This window comes from Dendrobates tinctorius, unplaced genomic scaffold (assembly GCF_039654945.1).
Source record: "Dendrobates tinctorius isolate UK_male_01 unplaced genomic scaffold, ASM3965494v1 ptg000222l, whole genome shotgun sequence".
Classification (NCBI taxonomy): Eukaryota; Metazoa; Chordata; class Amphibia; order Anura; family Dendrobatidae; genus Dendrobates; species Dendrobates tinctorius.
In genome coordinates, this window is record NW_027361889.1 from 2,634,534 (window position 1) to 2,654,322 (window position 19,789).

The 19,789-nt window shown below is 45.7% G+C and overlaps 1 protein-coding gene across 4 annotated transcripts in view; it reads left to right on the top strand.

Annotated features, from left to right (window-relative positions):
* LOC141058972 (BTB/POZ domain-containing protein KCTD5) overlaps positions 1-19,789 on the top strand; it is a 31,887-nt gene that overhangs the window by 2,407 nt on the left and 9,691 nt on the right. The window contains exons 2-7 of one of the 4 annotated variants that reach the window (XM_073555189.1): positions 9,459-9,567; positions 11,379-11,470; positions 15,508-15,603; positions 15,874-15,990; positions 17,634-17,759; positions 19,511-19,570. In XM_073555189.1, coding sequence (XP_073411290.1) covers positions 9,459-9,567; positions 11,379-11,470; positions 15,508-15,603; positions 15,874-15,990; positions 17,634-17,759; positions 19,511-19,555 — 585 coding nt within the window. In that variant the 3' untranslated portion in view covers positions 19,556-19,570. Of the gene's footprint in view, positions 1-9,458; positions 9,568-11,378; positions 11,471-15,507; positions 15,604-15,873; positions 15,991-17,633; positions 17,760-19,510; positions 19,571-19,789 lie in introns of those variants that run through there. The other 3 variants (XM_073555190.1, XM_073555191.1, XM_073555192.1) reach the window with 3 other exon arrangements.

Consider the following 19,789-nt stretch of genomic DNA (forward strand, 5'->3'; position numbering starts at 1 on the left):
GTGTGTGTGGTTTGCCTGGTGTGTGTGTGTGTGTGGTTTGCCTGGTGTGTGTGTGTGTGTGGTTTGCCTGGTGTGTGTGTGTGTGTGGTTTGCCTGGTGTGTGTGTGTGTGTGGTTTGCCTGGTGTGTGTGTGTGTGTGGTTTGCCTGGTGTGTGTGTGTGTGTGGTTTGCCTGGTGTGTGTGTGTGGTTTGCCTGGTGTGTGTGTGTGGTTTGCCTGGTGTGTGTGTGTGGTTTGCCTGGTGTGTGTGTGTGTGTGGTTTGCCTGGTGTGTGTGTGTGTGTGGTTTGCCTGGTGTGTGTGTGTGTGGTTTGCCTGGTGTGTGTGTGTGTGTGGTTTGCCTGGTGTGTGTGTGTGTGTGGTTTGCCTGGTGTGTGTGTGTGTGTGGTTTGCCTGGTGTGTGTGTGTGTGTGGTTTGCCTGGTGTGTGTGTGTGTGGTTTGCCTGGTGTGTGTGTGTGTGTGGTTTGCCTGGTGTGTGTGTGTGTGGTTTGCCTGGTGTGTGTGTGTGGTTTGCCGTGTGTGTGTGTGTGTGTGTGTGTGTGTGTGGTTTGCCTGGTGTGTGTGTGTGTGTGTGTGTGTGTGGTTTGCCGTGTGTGTGTGTGGTTTGCCGTGTGTGTGTGTGGTTTGCCGTGTGTGTGTGTGTGTGTGTGGTTTGCCGTGTGTGTGTGTGTGGTTTGCCGTGTGTGTGTGTGTGGTTTGCCGTGTGTGTGTGTGTGTGTGTGTGGTTTGCCTGGTGTGTGTGTGTGTGTGTGTGGTTTGCCTGGTGTGTGTGTGTGGTTTGCCTGGTGTGTGTGTGTGTGGTTTGCCTGGTGTGTGTGTGTGTGGTTTGCCTGGTGTGTGTGTGTGTGGTTTGCCTGGTGTGTGTGGTTTGCCGTGTGTGTGGTTTGCCGTGTGTGTGGTTTGCCGTGTGTGTGGTTTGCCGTGTGTGTGTGTGGTTTGCCGTGTGTGTGTGTGTCTGCCCTGTGTGCCGGGAGGTGGTGTTGCTGGGGAGGGGGGATTTGTGGGAGGAGGGGGTTACACGCTTTGCTGGGAAGGGGGATGTGTGGGGGGGAGGGTGTTGCACTCTGTGCCAGGAGGTCTATGTATGGGGGGGGGGGATGTTTGCCCCGTGTGTCGGGAGGTGTGTGTGTGTGGGGTTGGTTTGTCTCGTGCCTGGAGGTGTGTGTGTGGGAGGGGGGGTTGCCCTGTGTCGGGAGGTGTGTGTGTGGGGGGGGTTGGGGAGGCTGCCCCATGTGCCGGGAGGTGTGTGTGTGTGTGTGTGTGTGTGTGTGTGTGGGCTGCCCCATGTGCCGGGAGGTGTGTGTGTGTGTGTGTGTGTGTGTGGGCTGCCCCGTGTGCCGGGAGGTGTGTGTGTGTGTGTGTGTGTGTGGGGGCTGCCCCGTGTGCTGGGAGGTGTGTGTGTGGGGGGGCTGCCCCGTGTGCTGGGAGGTGTGTGGGTGTGTTTGTCCCGTGTGTCGGGAGGTGTGTGTGTGGGGTCGGTTCACCTCGTTCCTGAAGGTGTGTGTGTGTGTGTGTGGTTGTCCCGCGTGGCAGGAGGTGTTGGTGAGAGCTGGGGGAAGGGGGTCTTTCCCTGTGTGCTGGGAGGTGCAGGGGTGGCCTATACTTGTGCTGCTTTCAATAAGTGCATGGGGTGTCAGGGTTTTGACTTACACTTGTTGTCTTGGGCATCAAAATGTAGTACCCTCTGCTCAGCCTTTCAGGGGTTGTCCTTAAGCAGGTTCATACACTCAGATATATGTATTTGAGTGTCAAATTTTTTGCAATTGGATTTCATTAAAACTGTTGTGCAGTCTATTTCTGGCAGCAGAATGAGATAAATGAGAATCTGTCAGTGAGCTTGATCTGACTGGAGAGTGTATAATTTTCTGTCTTTTCTGAGCTCAGCTGCCTTATGACCACAGACCGCATCAGAGTTGTGCAGGGAAACAAAGCCTGTGAATGCTGAACTGTGCAAAGTTTTTGGAAGAACCTAATTGCAAAAAATGTTTGTTTGTTTTTTTTTTTTTTTACTTTTAGCCCCAATTACCTGCAGTAACCAAATTAGTTGTCAGGTTCTTCATACTACTGCAGGTGTCCCTTTTTGGAGGGTCCCCACTATTAGCTATGACCGCATCTGTGTATGAGTGGAAGTGTGACTGGGTCGGGGCATTTGTGGCGGCCCATTATACACACAGGGTGGTAGGAGTCTTCATCTTCGTGCCTACTTTTAAGTATTTTCCTTGACTTGGGATTGGTATAAATTACAGAAGTGTTGCTTATTGCTTCAGCCCCGCTTTGTTTCAGGACCACAGCTTCTGTGTTCTCCACTGCATCTAGTGAGGTGACAGGGTGGAACGTGATCACTTCTGGGGGACGCAGCGCTACACCAGCTTTAATTTTGCACAAAGTGTCCTCCAGGTCTCTGGAGTAAATTGATGAGAAAAATGCGGTTTTGTTGTAGTTTTGTCATCCAAGGTTATTTAAAAAAACCTTGTTTCTCACATTTATAACAAAGGCGGCAGCGGCCTTGATGTGGAATGCAGAGACCCCTGTGATTACATTCCTAATCTCCCCCCATACCCCGTGGTGTATCGCACTTTGTCATTAGGACTCTGCTTGCAGTAGAAATGTGATAATCCTATATAATGCCTGTAGAATGGAAGTGCAGGGGGGGTTCTTGATAACTAAAGCCCCCGTTACACACTGCGATATCGCTGCAAAGTCACGGATTTTGTGACGTTGCAGCGATATTGCTAGCGATATCGCTGCATGTGATACTTACCTCCGACCGGCTCCCCCGCTGGTTATCGCTGATCGCACGAGAAGCTGCTGGATCATTCCTCGTCGGTCACTTCCTGCGGCGCTTCCTGCTGTGACGACGAGCGACGCGTGGAGCCGGGCGGGAGGACGCAGGATCGCCTCATCTGACAGGTAAGTAGCGATCCCCGTCCCCAGCGATGTCGCTGGTGAGATCTGCCTGTGTGGCAGCTCACTAGCGACCACCTAGCGATGCACCAGCGATCCTGACCGCGTCATATCGCTAGTCGGGATCGCTGGTGCATCGCTAGGTGTAACGGTACCCTAAAACTGGAGCCCTTCCTAGGTTATCTAGCGCAGTAACCAGACTGCTTTCTACCTTAGGCTGGAGTCACACATAGCGACTCGCCAGCGATCCTGACAATGATATCAATGTGTCAGGATCGCTGGTAAGTCGCTATGTGATCGCTCATGAGCTGTCAAACAGACAGCTTCACCAGTGATCAGCACCAGCGACGCCCAGTGTCACTGTGCACGTTAGTAACCAGCGCACTGATGCAGGGAGCTGGTAACGAACATACACATCGGGTATCCAAGGGACGTGCGTCCCTTGGATACCCGACTTGTACATTAGTTACCAGCAGATCGCTGGTCTCCCGCCTGTCACACGCAGCAATGCGTGGTGGCCAGCAGGAGACCAGCGACCAAAAAAAGTCCTGGTCTTTCCTGCAGCGATCAGCGATTCCGGCAGGGGGGCAGATTGCTGTCACACACAGTGACTCAGCAGCGATCTCGCTATCGAGATCGCTGTGTGACTGGGCCTTAGAGTAAACTCCGTCATCCCCTGACAGATGTTAGGAAGTGGACTTATACCCTTTTTAATGGCTATTTACAGGTAAACCCAGATGTCAGGTCCCATGTGTTTGAATAGTAGCTGATGTGCTCTACCTGGCGGCAGGTGCTAAACAGTGTGCGGATAAAGTATTGAACAACCCCCCTAGAAGTCCCCTCTATTCCATATACCCCAGTTGGGAAATAATGGCCACTTTCTGCTCTGCCTACATAAGCCAGGAAACCCCATATATTAACAGACCAGTTTTAAGGCTCAAGTCACACAAGTGATTTGCTGACTACGACCCCTGATGCATGGACCGGCCCTGGGTCTCCTGACCTGATCGCCACATCCTCAGATATGTATGAGGATTGTACCAGGACCTCAAAACGCAGATGTGGCCCTATATCTTTGCTAGCTGTTTGCCTGATGGCGATTTCTTCTGACAACTCCACCCCTTCCCTACTGACATACATGCTCAGCCAGGTGAGCATGCTTGCAAAATGTTAAGCTGTTCCCTATACTTTGTCTTGAATGGAGCTGATGTGTGCATGCTCAACTTCTGCTCGTTTCACTTCTGTGACTGAAATCCACCAGCCCAAGCCTCAGTCTTCCCTGACATCTGCCATCATGCACACTCCCGTACACATGGCATTTTTTTTGGCTGTGATTGGTACATAGTATTTGGTAAAGAGTGAACGTGCTGGGATAAGGGGTTATCCGAGCATGCTTGGGTGTTAATGGTGTCTTCGGTGTGCCTGACTACTATGTTCGAGTACCCATGGCTGCATGTCGCACAGCTGTTGGCCAATCCCTGCATGTGTTGTGGCTGTCTAACAGGTTATCCTTGCATGTAGTTTGGCTGCCTAACATAGGGCTGTGGAGTCGGTAAGCCAAACCTCCCGACGCCTCTTTCCGTGGCTGACTCCACCAAATTGGACTCCGACTCCACAGCCCTGGTCTGACAGCCGTGAGACATGCAGCTGCAGGGACTAGAATTTAGTTTTTCTATTCTGTATGTAGAACATTATGACCTGGATGGTAGTCCACATGTGGATCCTCTTCTGACATACTGAGCGTTTGCCATTTGTTTAAGCAGAAAGTGAAGAGCTGAGTGCGTTTAAAGGTTGTAATTATTAAGAATAAAGTATAATCAGGGGATGGGTTGGGGGGGGGGGATCCACTAAGAGGGATGAGGCGGACATATGATGGGCTAGTCTGGGAATACGATACTTGGACAATACACAACTGTCTTACAAGCCATTAGCCTCTTAACACAAAGTGCACGTGAATAATTTATCCTGATCAATCAATATTCCTGCTGTGCATAATGTACATGAGTGCATGGGTAGAAATGCTGCGTTTTTTGTGTAGTGCTTGACATTGGCTGCTTTTTTGGGTAGTTTATGGTGGTAACTCTCTAAAGAGCTGGCACATATTTGATTACCATTGGTCTAGGTCTTCGAGAAGTCACCCCAGGTATCCACTGGTTGTGGGGCCCATTAAGTGATGCTTCTCAACCAATCAGCTGCGAGAGATGCTGCTTTGAATGCAGAGTGCTTCATTGTGCAGCTTTAGTGGGCCTTACCTAGCATGTAGGTCTGCACGAGAATTTGTCATTGTCTGCCATCGGTGAGTCTGGTGATGCCTGAGTCTTCATAATGAAGCCATCAAGTCTTTTACATGTAGGATGGAAATGTTTGTCTGCATTGGGAAATATTAGTTTAGATATGCAAAGACGAGAGTCTCCTTTTTGCATATTTCCAACGTGCAGATATATTTGATGTGCTGCTTTGATTGCACATTCAGTATCTTTGGATCGTCTCCTTTTGTGTAAAGGCAAATTGGCTCAGTTGATTTGCCTTTTCAGTGGGTTCTGGCGCAAAGCCGAACAAGGATCTTATTTATATCCAGTGCTGTTTCCATATTAATTTGTGCGAGAATGTATACAATGCTCACAACTGAATGCAACCACTAAAATACACATTGCAGAGAGTCCATCAGATCTCTGTAACTATGGCCATCGATGACAATAGTCCCGAAGTCCTAGCTTTATTGGGCCATATTAAAGTTATGGAAGGAGTTGATGGCTTTGTAAAGGGGTTATACCTTTGCAAAATGTGCAGGAACCCTGCTCAGCAACACACGGCACACTTTACGCCATAGCAGTCTGGGCCAAGTGGTAAATGGCCGATCCATCCCTTTTAGTATTTGGCCATGAAGTAGGTGCACTAATGACAGCAATCTAGTGGGCTGCCTCATGTCCTTAAAAAGGGGTTTTCATGCCACTAAATGGAGGGTAAACTGAATATTTTAGAAAGTAAAAGTGAGGTTTTGTCTTAAGAGAATCTGCAGAATTATTGGGCAACTAAATGAAAAATCAAATTGTCCATCTCCACTGTTTGTTTTTTTTACAATTCAATCTACTCTTTGGGCCGCACCAACCACGGCCTCCCAGACACTGATGGGAGAGGTGACTATAAACTTCCTGTGTAAGAAGGACCCACAAGTTCTCAGTAGGGTTTAGGTCCGGTGAGGAAGGGGCCATGGCATTATTCTTTTCATCTTTAAGGCCTTTACTGGCAGCTGAGCAGTGGAGTCTTCAATGCTAGGATGGCGCAATGTTCTGCAGAAAGATCATGGTTTTCTTAATAGATTCCCTGTACCACTGCTTGAAGTAAATGTCTTCCCAAAACTGGCAGTAGGCTTGGGATTAGGTCTGGAGTCTCTTTTCATCCCAAAAAGGTACAACTCGCTCATCTTTAGTAATACCAGTCCATAGCAGTAGCCACCTCCATGTTGCAGGAGTTTGAGTGAAAGTGGAGGTCTGTGCCATTACTGATCCATCCTCAGGCCCATGTGTCTGGTTCGTCAAGAGTTGCTCACATCTCATCAGTCCGTAAAACTTTTGAAAAATCTGTCTTCAGATATTTCTTGGCCAATTCTTGACGTTTCACCTTCTGTCCTGTTCAGTGGTGGTCCGTTTTCTGCCGCCTTTACCTTGGCCATGTCTCTGAGCACCTTGTACCTCTGTGCCTTGCTCAGTGGTGGTCTGGTTTCTTTCTTCCTTCCTTACCTCAGCCGTGTCTGAGCACTGAACATCTTGTACTTCTGTGCCTTGGTCAGTGGTGGTGCGGTTTCTTCCTTCCTAACATTGGCCGTGTCTCTGAACACCTTGTACTTCTGTGCCTTGCTCAGTGGTGGTCGGGTTTCTTCCTTCCTTACCTCGGCCATGTCTCTGAACACCTTGTACTTTGTGTCTTGCTCAGTGGTGGTCGGGTTTCTTCTTTCCTTACCTTGGCCGTGTCTCTGAACACCTTGTACTTGTGTCTTGCTCAGTGGTGGTCGGGTTTCTACCTTCCTTACCTCGGCCGTGTCTCTGAGCACTGAACATCTTGTACTTCTGTGTCTTGATCAGTGGTGGTCGGGTTTCTTCTTTCCTTACCTTGGCCGTGTCTCTGAACACCTTGCACTTCTGAGTTCCAAGGAGGTTGCAGTTTTGGAATATGACAGCCCTGGAGGATAGTGGCTTCCTGGTCCTCCACATTTTGCTTCTCCTATATTTGGCAGTTAATGTGCAGCTTTTTTTTTCTCTACACTTTTTTTTTTTTTTTTTTTTTTTTTTTTTTTAACCATTTGCAGCAAAACTTGATAGTTCTGTGATCACGCCTCAATATTTTAGCAATTTCCACATTGCTGCCTCCCTCTGTAAGACTTGTAACAATTTCTCTTTTCATAGTCTGTTACATTTTTTTTTTTTTTTTTTTTTTTATCCCACTTTACCTGAGGAAAACAAGCCGCCTAAATAATCCATCACGTTGAATCCTTAGACCTCACCCTCCTCATCACACAAATACACATCACCGATCTGCTTCATCCAATAAGTATTTAAGTCTTACAGCGCAGAGTGGGAAAATCTGCATGAAAATATGATTAAAATACTTGCTTGAGAATTCTGCCTCCAGTGTAGTGTGTTCACCTATGCTAAATATTTAATGTTGCCACCTAGGGGGTTAGCCAGGTGCCTAATCTGCAGCTCTGAATGCAGCATGTGCTTCTTGTATAGCTTTAGTGGGCCTTTCCCTTCTAGTGTTATAGAATTGGATCTATAGGGTTTTCCAGATGCAGAACTTTTTAACCAGATATTTTAGAAATTAACCGATCGTAGTAAAACACGGCTCAGCTGGTGAATGCTGCACTAGATCGGTGTGTCAGGTTTCTACTCACATAATCATTATTCTCTTTTAAGTGTCTACAAGGTACACTGGGGAAACGCCGTCTCTGGGGAATACTTGATTGATTTCGATGCCCTTAGCAAGATGTTAGCAGCCGCTAAATTAAAATAATTACATGATGGCATCTGTTCTCCGCACTGATTTCCTGGCAGGATAGATGTATGTGTAGAGGGTAAGTATTGGTGATGAGCGAATGTGCTCTGATGGCGTGTATCTGAGCATGCTCCCGTGTCGTCACTCTTCAGCGTGTTCAAGTCCCCGCAGCTGCATGATCCACGGCTGTTAGACAGCCCCAACGTATGCTTGGAGTGCATGTTAGACAGCCACAAAACACGCAGCCGCGGGAACTCAAACATAATATTCGAGCACGCCCAAGATACTTGGGTAACACCTATCCAAGCACGTTTTATCGTCACTAGTAAGTATGTACGGTAAATGTATATTGTGCGAGTGCAGATGGGTGCACAAGATAAAAGTAGATATCCAGGGGTTCGTTAGATGTGTTCTGCGATCACTGAGCGTAACATTGATAATGTATCACGCTGCTAGATGCCGGTCTCTGATTAGGGGTTTATTCTGGATGTCATTTTTTTTTTTTTGGTCTTAAGTTTGTATTTGTACTTTTTTAAGGGTTTAAAAAAAGGAATTAGTGGTTTTGTGTCCAGTTCCTTTTTAGCAAGTTTTCGGCTTCTGGGAAAATTGGGTGATGGCCAGTGTAGCCTCTAATAGAGGTTCTGGAATGACCGTTCTGCTTTTTTTTTTTTTTTCCTAAAATTATTTTTTTGGGGAAAAATTAGTATACCCAAGCTACGGTATATAATCTGACTCCCTCCTGTAATTCCTGGAAATGTGTGAATAGATTGATTACCGGGCATTACGAATCGTTCTGTCAAGGAGAATGGAGGCTGGACTTTTAATGAAATAATGCTGGAGCTTTAATCAATATGTCTCTTTTTAGCAAACGGCCATAGGCGTGCAAGCGGAAAGCTGTAGTGAGCTGCTCCAAGCATTTGGGGAATTAGTAGTTATACAGGGACGCAATATATAGACCAGGAGCTGAGCAGATGCGTATAGGTTTTTTGGGAAGGTTCAGTTTATGAACTATTGACATCACTTCTCTTCTATGCTTCATCAGCCATTTAGAGCCCCTCAGTACCTGGCAGCCCATTGGTTCCAGCAGTGAGTGCCATGTGCCCGTCTATATAGGACTAGAGCCATGTACTGTGGTGATGGCGCCTCTAATCTCCTCTTCACCTCTTTATTTGCACTGACTACGGCCTGATAAGTGACCATGTAGGATGAGCCTGCATAGTATATAGAACTACCACAATGACATAAGCCACTTTCCTGTCTTGCAAATAATGTTTCCATTCAATGATACCGACCTTCCTGTTGTTCATTATTCAAAGAGGCTGGAAACATTCAGATTTGCATTGTCCTCCGAATAGACTTTTCGATTATGTAAATTATCACTTTCAGACTCGGGGTGGCTTGGTAACCCTAGTGCTGACGGGAGCCGTGAGTAGCCGGGTCCTGTGCACTCAGCATCTGGGGGTGCTATAGATGTGGACCTCCCCTAATGCTTCCTGTGATGTCTTGTTGCTCCCCCCCATTTATGCGATAACGGGCTGACTTCTTGTGTGTTCTGCTTTTCAGGATGAAACCGGTGCCTATTTAATAGACAGAGACCCCACGTACTTTGGTCCAGTATTGAATTATTTGAGGCATGGGAAACTAGTCATTAATAAAGACCTAGCAGAAGAAGGTGAGTGTGCAATGAATGGGGCTTATCGGGCGACCAGATTGGTATTACTGTGTAAAAGGGTGCTATGTTCTTGGCACGCAAATGGCCTGGCCATACCAGATGGGTGACGGACCAAGCTTGGCACCCCTATTGATTTAGCAGAATGGGGCTGAACACCGCAGCACTATACTTTGTGTAGAGGCCGTTCTCATGTGCTGCAGCTCGGCTCCTATTGCGGTGATTAGGGGTTGTGCTTCGGTACCTGGGAACGGCTCCTCCATCGAACTGATGTTGGTGACCTTTTCAGAGAGCTCGTGCACACGCCCATAACAATCAGATCGTTATCTGCTACTTTGATGGATGGCGTTCGTCACCATCGTATTCAATGAGGCAGTGTACAGGTTGGGTCTGATGTTCGGTTATTCAAGTCTGTGGGTCTGTGGAAAACATTGGATCGCATTCAGATGACATAAAGTGACGTGTGATTTTTGGACATGGAGATTTATTTATTTTACACGCCACCTCTGAGAAATCTGATTAATGTGTGATCAGCATAATCTGACCCATGAGCTTGGATGAGAGTAACTGTTGTGACCCGAGCCTTAAGGTACTGTCACACTTAGCGATGTACCAGCGATCCCGACCAGCGATATGACGCGGTCAGGATCGCTGGTACATCGCTAAGTGGTCGCTAGTGAGCTGCCACATAGGCAGATCTCACTAGCGACATCGCTGGGGACGGGGATCGCTACTTACCTGTCACACTAGGCGATCCTGCGTCCTCCCGCCCGGCTCCACGCGTCGCTCGTCCTCACAGCAGGAAGCGCCACAGGAAGCTGACGACGAGAAACAGTCCTGGACGTTCTCGCGCGATCAGCGATAAGCAGCGGGGGAGCCGGTCGCTGGTAAGTATCAGACACAGAGATATCGCTAGCAATATCGCTATAACGTCACTAGTTATAGCGATATTGCTAGCGATATCTCTTAGTGTGACATGCCCTTTAGAATGGGTCAGTGATATCTTGAATGGGTTTTCTGGGCTTAAAAACTTCCCAAACAAGATGATGAGTAAAACACGTGTTCATCGGCTGACTGTGTAGTTGATTTTGGCGTAAAAATTATCTGGAGCCACACCGGTCTGGTTTCATCATCAAAATATAAAAACTGTACAAGTTTAATATTGCCACCATTGGGCTTCCCTGAAGCATCAAGTTGCTATGTTGTTCCATAAAAACAAAACCCAAAAAACAATGGTGGAATTTAAGGTTTTTATTTTTTTTCAATCACCATTTCTTGACACCTGAAACTTGTCCTGCAAAAAAAGGCAAACCCCTCATATGGACGTGTATTTGGGAAAATGGTTATGGCTCATGGGAGAAGGGGAGAAATGAGCAAAAATCACAATTGGTGCAGTGTGAAGAACGAAATGCACGATCCCACCCTGAATGTTCTGCCAACTTCTTGGCAGGACGCCTTCGGAGGTCTCATGACGTCAGTGGCCGATGTTTATGGCCCGTCTGTAAGGTTTTCCTAAAGTGGGGTCACTATTTTAGCGACTTATTTGGATGATGCGGCACTAGATGAGCAATCATTGCCCGTATCTGCAGAGAGGGTAAAGTTGGAGAACCTGTTTGTTCCTGTGGTTTTTTAAGGTGTGACTGTTTTGTGAGTGACTCTGACATGACAGCAGGGCTGATCACTCACATCTTGCTATAATCTCATGAAACCTGGCAGGATTTCACACCTGATGGCACTTTAAACATAACTTCTGCAAAGTTCACATACTTTTAGCACTGTTTACATTTTTTTTTATTTCCCCCCCCCATTTGCAGGTGTCCTTGAAGAAGCAGAGTTCTACAATATCACATCATTAATTAAATTGGTAAAAGATAGAATAAGGGAAAGGGACAGTAAAACCTCACAGGTAAGGCAATGCTTTTAGTCTGTCTTGGTTACCCATACGAGAATGTCCATCATTAGTGACAGTCTCACCAGAGGCTACCCTTCTCTGAATCTGGCTCCCTTCTCCGGGGGTCATATAATTCCCTTGGTTCCCAATCCCAGTGGCTCACATCTCAGGCTTCTACTGTGTCCTGAATGAAGGGCTGCTTTTATGATGTCCTTTTACCATAATTTTGCCTGTGGACAGGGGTGGTCTTGATGAGACTACCTCTGTTAAGGCTGTGTGCACACGCTGCGGATTTTGCTGCGGTTCCGGCCGCTGCGGACCCGCACCAGTTTTTGCTGCGGTGTACACTACCATGATTCCCTATGGGAATCAAAAACCACAATGCAGACTGTGCGGAATTTTCCGCGCAGATTATCTGCGGTTTTCAATCCGCAGACAGAATTGACATGTCAATTCTTTCTGTGGATTCTGCTGCGGTTTGCCATCTCCTCCATTGAGATGAAAAACCGCAGAGCAATCTGCAGGTATTTTGACCTGCGGATTATACAAAATCCGCACCTAATCCGCAGCGTGTGCACACAGCCTAAAGCCTAACCTGAGAAACTGCCTGTACAGCACAGCACAGTCTTTGGTAATGCATTTATATCATGAATAAAGATATATATGTATAATGGTATACAAGTCCAATTGGGGCCAAAAAGACACATTTGGCCTCATGCAAGTGGTGCAATAAGGATACATTTGGCAGAAAAAGATCCTATCCCAATATGTAAATATGTAGTAATAGCAAATACATCCAATTAGAAATATAGTAGTTCTTCTGATTATCTGTCACTTACAGTAGCTTGGGTATCCATGGTTCTGACCACTGATAGTTACAGACAGTTCTTAGTGGTCGTAACCATGGATACCTAAGCTACTGCAATGCCCTGCACATGGGGAAAGCGATATAGCGAATCAGAAGAACTATACTATACATGTCTAATTGGAGATATTTTCTAATATTGCATCTACTACACATTGGCATAGGATCTTGGAGATGGGAATACCTCCTTTAATGACTACTACTTCCCTGTTGTGCAGATCTGCAGCCCTAGCATGGAGATTGTTAGACTTCACTACACATGAGGATCTGTGAGTGTTGCTTGTCTGGCTACATTTTCCTTTAGTGACTGTCCTTTGTGGAGCTCACAGATTGAGTATTTTACAAGAATGGTTGAATCTGTTTTGTGGCGATTGCAAATCAGTCGTGGACTCCGTATTTAACTTTCAAAGTGACAGTAAAGGAAACTTTCCCCTTGACTAATCGTTACTCCCGGACTTGGGATCAGCCGACAGTAAGCACATTGCATCGGGGGGATATTTTTAGCTCCTGCGGTGACTTTTGTATTAAGTGTAAGGTCAGATGAGGATATGGATCAGTCCCATGCGAGAGAGCCGAGATACTGCTAGCGACACCTACAAGCCAGCCAGGCTGCAGATGGGTGTCCGTGTGATTGCTGCTGATGGACTTTAACCAGAATTGTGCTCTGGAGGGAAAAAAAAAAATAAACTGAGTGCCGCCTCCTCCATTTGTTACTTCTCCACTGATTCCGGAACTGGGTTTCTTTTTTTCTTCTGCATCCATCCGTTTTAGTTGTGTCCTCCAGATAATGAAGATGCAAAATTTCCTTTCAAGGAACTGGGTGTATACCACTGATCTTCTGTGTGGGCATTTACTTTAACTCCTGACTCTCTGGCCAATCAAAACACAGCCACAACAAGTTCTGTGCTATACGCCCAATTGGTTGAATGGGAAAATTTGGATCTTTATTACTCGGGTGACATAACTTTTGGAATGGAGGGACGCAGAAGAAAAAAAAGCTGTTCCTAAATTGGTGGAGCAGCATCAATTGGAGGAGGTATTCGGTTTAAAGTAATATAAAAAATAAAATCCAGTGAGATCCACTATAAGACTCTCAAAGATGAGTTTTAAGAATGCACATTTCCAATTTGTCAGCCCATGTAAACATACCAGAAATCGCCTGACAAAATGCCAGCGCATCGGGTGACTTGCTTTTTATGTCGGCAGATACATTATATATCGCCCTTAGTAAATGAAGGATGTGCCGCTGACATGTCCTGTATATTGGGAGGGAGCGGTCGTTTTGTTTCCGCCCTTGTTAGTCAGCCTCGGTAAATAAGCACTGAATATCTTGAAGATGGCTGATCTGTGCCCATACTGGCCTGAATAGTCTCCCATGCATTTCAAACGTCTGGCAAAGTGATGGTTTGGCCGATCTTTCGGCCGGCAGATATCTCGCCCAACTCTCCCGTATCTGGAACGCTCGCTCAGCTGAGTGCTCCTGTGTTCTCTGGCATCAGCTTTCTTCCAATCTCCTCTGGTGTCTAGCTCTAGAAATTGGCAGTCCAAAATCAGACATGCTGGGTCCTCATCTCACATCTGTTGGGGGGCCTTGATGCATTTTCGGCTGACATTGGTTTAATGTAAGCTGGGGCCGTAAAATGCACAGTAAACTAATCTGCCAAACCTTCCATTACTAACGAACTTGGCCAACAGTGAAATGATTGTCTGCAGGAGTTAAGGATTTGGCAAGTCAGAGTTTGGACTCTATTATTTTTTATTTTTTTTTCCCTCCTGTAATAGGCTGCCAAAGATGTCTGGCAGCGGCTCGCTCAGAGAACACAGGAGAACTCGAGGGTACAGCCGGGCAAAATCGCTGCTGCTCTATGCGAGGGTTTTACTCCTATTGGTAAAATTCACCCTCCAATATGGGCCATCTTTAGGTGTATGCACAGTTGCACACACTTACATTTGATATTTTGGAAGGAGAATAAAATCATAACTTTTCTAATATAAATGTTTCTTTTCTCCGTGTGGTGTGAGGCCCCATCTACCTTGTGACTTTCCCCTCTCCAGCCCCCTTCACAGTTTTGGCGCTTTGACTTGTAGCATCAACAATTTGTTCTACGGCTGCTGGCATTTCAGTAAACCCCGGGAAGGAAAATGCACAAAATGTTCCATAAAAGGAAGTCCTCCGCTGCCGCAGATACCGGACAACAGTAACAAAGTGCCCTCAGTATATGTTTTATCTCCGCGAGAACAGACAAAACACTCATTGAGCCGAGATCATTTACGTCACCCAGATAATGACTCTCGGATCTCGCCGCGGCCGGTATTTCACAGCCTCTGTATATCTCACGTTTGTGGATCGCCTTCACACAGGGGGAGGTTCCTTATGGGATCATTAGAAGGAAGGAAAGTCTTCAGAAGTGTTACATGTAGAGTAAGCTCCAGAATCCTGGCCAGGAAAGCTCATAAGCTAATTAGTGCTAAATGAGGGTCAGAGAAAAGCCCTGGTGTAGAGCACAATGCCGGTGTGCAATGAGCTCCTTAATTCTACAATGGCACATCGTATCGAAATAGTCTGCACTCATTCGCCTGGTTTTAGGGACAGAGGGCCTACTTTATTTTTTATTTTTATTTTTTTTTTCACCTTGTTCTGTAGAGCAGCCAGTCAAATTTACTTAGGACATTTTTGAAATTCAAATTGACAGCCATTGGGTCTCACTTATCAAAGCCAAAATGGCACTAAAACATCTGTATACTTAGATTTTGTGCACTGCTTACACCCAGCTATCTGTAAGTGAGGAACAGTGTGACGCAGAGGTTTAGGAGATGTGGATTTACTTTGAGGGGTACGTCCAGAATTGGAGAAAGAAGGCTTCTTTCTTCAAGAAACAATGGTCTACCAGTCAATGGTTTGAGTCTAGTGTTATAATCCTATTTAACCCCTCCACTAAACAAAAAAGGCACCAAAAATATACCAGCCCCTCTATAATGAACCCACATTAACCCTATAAAGTCATGAACCTGACTTTATACGGTTATAAAAGTACTTTCTGCTCTTGAGATTGGTATTCTTCTTGCTGTAGTCTGGACCGCCCTCCCCCCCTTAATGCTATAGAATACTGGGAAGGAGGCGGGCCAGACTACATAGCCCCACTTTGACAATTCATGTTTAGTTTATCCTTTCCTTTTTCTTTTAAAGGTGCCGATTAAACATGTTTACAGAGTACTTCAATGTCAGGAGGAAGAGCTCACCCAAATGGTTTCCACAATGTCAGACGGCTGGAAATTCGAGCAGGTAAGCTGGTCTAGATGATGGGATCTTGGGTAGGCCATAAGTGCACCATTGTAGCGATGTGGTAGTGACCATGTGTTCATAGTCATGCATCATTCTTGGTAAACTTCAGGGGAATTGCTTTAGTTGGCATCACGCCTACATCTGCATTGGTAACATGAATCTGAGCCACACAATAAGTACAGATAAATGGCACAACAGACGTGACCTAGCGCTATATACTACCAACACGCATTGTCCAGCGTCGTGACTGTGCATTTACTCTGGTTGCAGTTTGTCAGCGTAGGTTCCATGTATGGATGCGGGCGGGATCACCAGTCAGAGTTTCTTCTCATTGTTTCAAGGGAAGTGAAAGTAGAGGAGACCAGCCTCCAGAAATGCAGCGGCGAGGTGTGTCCCATTCTGCACACTACTTTCCCCCACCTTTCCACCTCAATATTTCCTTTCTGCTCCCCTCTGCTACATATACACATGCATGGCCTTGCATTCAGCACCTCGGGAATACCGCCCACCGTCTGTCTCGCTGAACCCACTGATTACTTAATTTGTGGCTCGGCTATGGCGTCTTCTCGGCTGATCTTTTGCTTACTTGAATATGTAAATCCTTGTACATTGCCTTCTTACTTGGTTACCTTGTTTAAAGTATTCAGTGTTCCTTTTAAGTTTGTATCTGCCTCCCCTTTTCTTTTTTTCCTTTTTTTTTTTCATGAGGGATTGAAAGATTTTGGAAGGGAGGAAAATGGGTTATGTTCACTTGTTGCAGATATGATATGGATTTTTTTTTTTTTTTTTTTAATCTGGGTTTGCAGGAGTAAAATCCAGAATAATTGAAATGGCCGCAAAATAAAATCTTTGCACTTCTCATCTGCAGCTGGAATGAACTTGCAGAGCGCACACTTTATATCCATGTTTGCCTTATGCAATCTGCAGAATATCTGCATGTAAGGCGACTGGAAATTATGCAGTGGAAAAATGTAACATGTGAATGTACCCTTATGATTTTTTTTTTTTTTTTTTTTTTTTTTCCTGGTATCCTAGCTTGGATCCATCTTGACTTGTCCGAGTAAATTTCTAAAATTGTTGCTCACCTGTTTAGTGGGTAAATAAACTTTTGACGGCCCTATTGGGATGTGTGGATTTGGGTTTGCCCTCAGAGGCAGACCAGGCGGACTTGCCCATTTGTTTACCACATATGACCGACAAATGGTCACCATGTAATACTTCATGTCTCAGGCAGAGGACGCTCGGCTACAGGACAAACGTCTGACCCTTAGGATCCCACGGTTTATAAATGCTGATTTTTGGGATGGCTTTGATCACTAAAATCTTGTCACACTGAGAATAACCCTCTTTAAGTGATTCTGTTGTGCGGGTGTATAAAGACCAAATTATTTCTAGATCTGAGTTTTGCAAAAAGCCATTTGGAGAAGAACTCGCCTAATTTACACAATAGACAAAAATCAAGCTAAAAAATACAAGAAAATGTGCAAAGATGAGCAAATGGCATAAGATGAATAGGTACACTATGCCTGGCCCTGCTTCACTGGGGGGGTCTGTCTCTGCAGGGATGCCGTACCCCCGATGCACAACAAGACTGCTGCAGCCCATTCCTGGCCCCAGAAGCGATGGCGGCACATGTAGTGTGTGCATGTAAGTACTGGGCCACAGCAGTCGTGTATGTGGACTGCCCATCATCGCTGCAGGCAGTAAGTAGAGACCAGCGGGGGGCCAACATGGCCATTCTCACACAGGCAGAGGTGGATTGAACCCGGGGGTCTCCTTTCTTCCTTTCTTCTTGAGTGGGAATAAACTTCAAGTCAGTCCTGTTCTACACGCAGATACCTTCATCCCTTATACGTTAAACAATCTAATCAAGTGACATGTGTAATGTTGCATCCCGCAGGGGGCTTGTCGCTGCACCTTACAATTATTGCATTTAATGCCTTCCAGTAATGTCTTAATTGCAGACTTTTTTTTTTTTTTTTATTTTTGTTCATGGCTGATTTTTCTCTTTGCTTCATTTTCTCTTGAAGCTCGTCAGTATCGGTTCTTCCTATAACTACGGAAATGAAGATCAAGCGGAGTTCTTGTGCGTGGTCTCTAAAGAGTTGCACAATACCCCTTACGGCACGGCTAGTGAACCTAGTGAAAAAGCCAAGGTAAGTTATGTCTTTAGGGGGGAGGTGGGGTACTCTTAATAGCACATTGGGGCTTACCAATAGTTAATCTCTCACAAAAGGGGCTGTTCAGCGCTTGGTGTAGATCAATAATATACCAGAGTGTTGGTGGTTGACATTCAGCATCCCTGAAGATCAGCTGTGTGCTTCTGCGGAGGATGGAAATGAATGATGCACGGAGGCGAGGCAGCACGGCTCTTGGCAGCACGGCTCTGTACACTGAGTAGTGGCCATTCGTGGTACGGCAGCTCAGCTCTCATTCACTGTAATAGGGGCTTAGCTGCCACTGCAGAATACAGCCAGTACACTGTATACAGAGCTGGCTCTGTACACCATTTTTATCCAACACTATCGGACCTTCAAACAGCTCATCCGATAAGGTGCCAGCTTTCAGACCACCACAGATTTAATATTGATCTAGATAGTTAAAAAGATCATCAATATGTATCCATTAAAAAGTTTGCTTTGCTCTGTACACACTATACAAGAATCCTCTTTTGCTATTAACATCTTTGTTTGCTCATCCACCTATTGTAGGTGGAAATGCCTTAAATATATTTTTTTCTTTCTTCCACCAGTTTCTTCTATTAGATCAGACTTCCAGAATTCTTTTTTACATATAACTTTTCACACACAGACCTAAATCTAACTAGGTTTTATTTCTCTAAGGCTACTTTCACACTTGCGTTTTATTGCTGCGTGTTTTTTGCGAACACAAATGCATGAAAAAAACGCATCATGCGTTTGTGTGCGTTTTTTTGCAGGTTTTGGTGCGGTTTTTTTAAAAAGCATGCTTTTTTTGCGCATTACAATGCGCACGTATGCGCACCCATAGACTTTAATGGGTGTTTTGCTGTAAAAAAAACGCATTGCGTGCGCATGCGTTTTTTGGGGGCAAGTCTGACGCACAGAAAATGCAACAGGATGCATTTTGTGCGCCCGAGCACACACTACAAAAAACGCATGTGCATACAAATGTATGTGTATGCGCACATATGCGCACCCATGTTAAAGTATAGGGAAAAAACCGCATGTGTTTTTTTTTTTTTTGCGCTAAAAAAACAACGCAAAAAAAAGCAAGTGTGAAACCAGCCTAAGGGGTATTACACCAAACATTTATAACATATGATGTGTAGGTTTCCTTTTGGGAGAAAAGGGGTCTAGTACCCCCATTCAGTGGACAAACTACATGGGATGGGTGATGGTCTTGGCAGCAATCCCCTTCCCTGCCTTTTGCTTATCAGACTTGCAGATGAAGCCTATTGTCTTATTTGGGGAAACTCCTTTAACTCCTTAGCTACTTATGTTCTTTTGTAGGTCATTAAGGAAAGTATGAAGCTGGCTCAGGAGCTGAGCCTGCTTCATACAGGCAGAACGGGCATCAAATGCAGTGATCGGGGGCTATCTCTGAAATGGATGGTGACATTTAAATGGTTACACTGCAAAAAACAAACAGCAGCACTTAAAAACTCCACCTGCTCCCATTAACCTGCCTGTGACAAGATCACAGGTAACTGCTTGCATGCTGCAGCAACCAACCATCATATGGTTATGGGGACATAATGGCCGGTGCAGATCAGTCTGTCCACTATATAGCATGCACCACATACCTAGCCACAGGGCATCTCTGCTTGGTGCATTTGTGCTTTTCATCTTTCTGCTCTTTTGTTTGCACTTACAAGCTTTTATTTTCGCTCCTTTTCTTTGCTCGTGCATGCTGCATGCTGGTACAGAGTGAGGACGAAGAGACGGATTACGATATGAATGACTCAGATTAAGTTATAAATTACTGGTGAGCCCTAGCTTTCCTGACTCCCCTCTACTCCCGATCCTTCACCAAACTCCCAGTATATTTTCCCCTTTTTTTTTTTTTTTTACTCTATAAACACATGCTGTGCCATTGGAGTAAAGGGAGGCTCTGTCTGCTGCATTGGATTTACAGGGGGCTACAAGGATCCTGGTTACTTTTGAATGTATAAAATGGCTATAGATTTTTATCCTGCCATTGACAC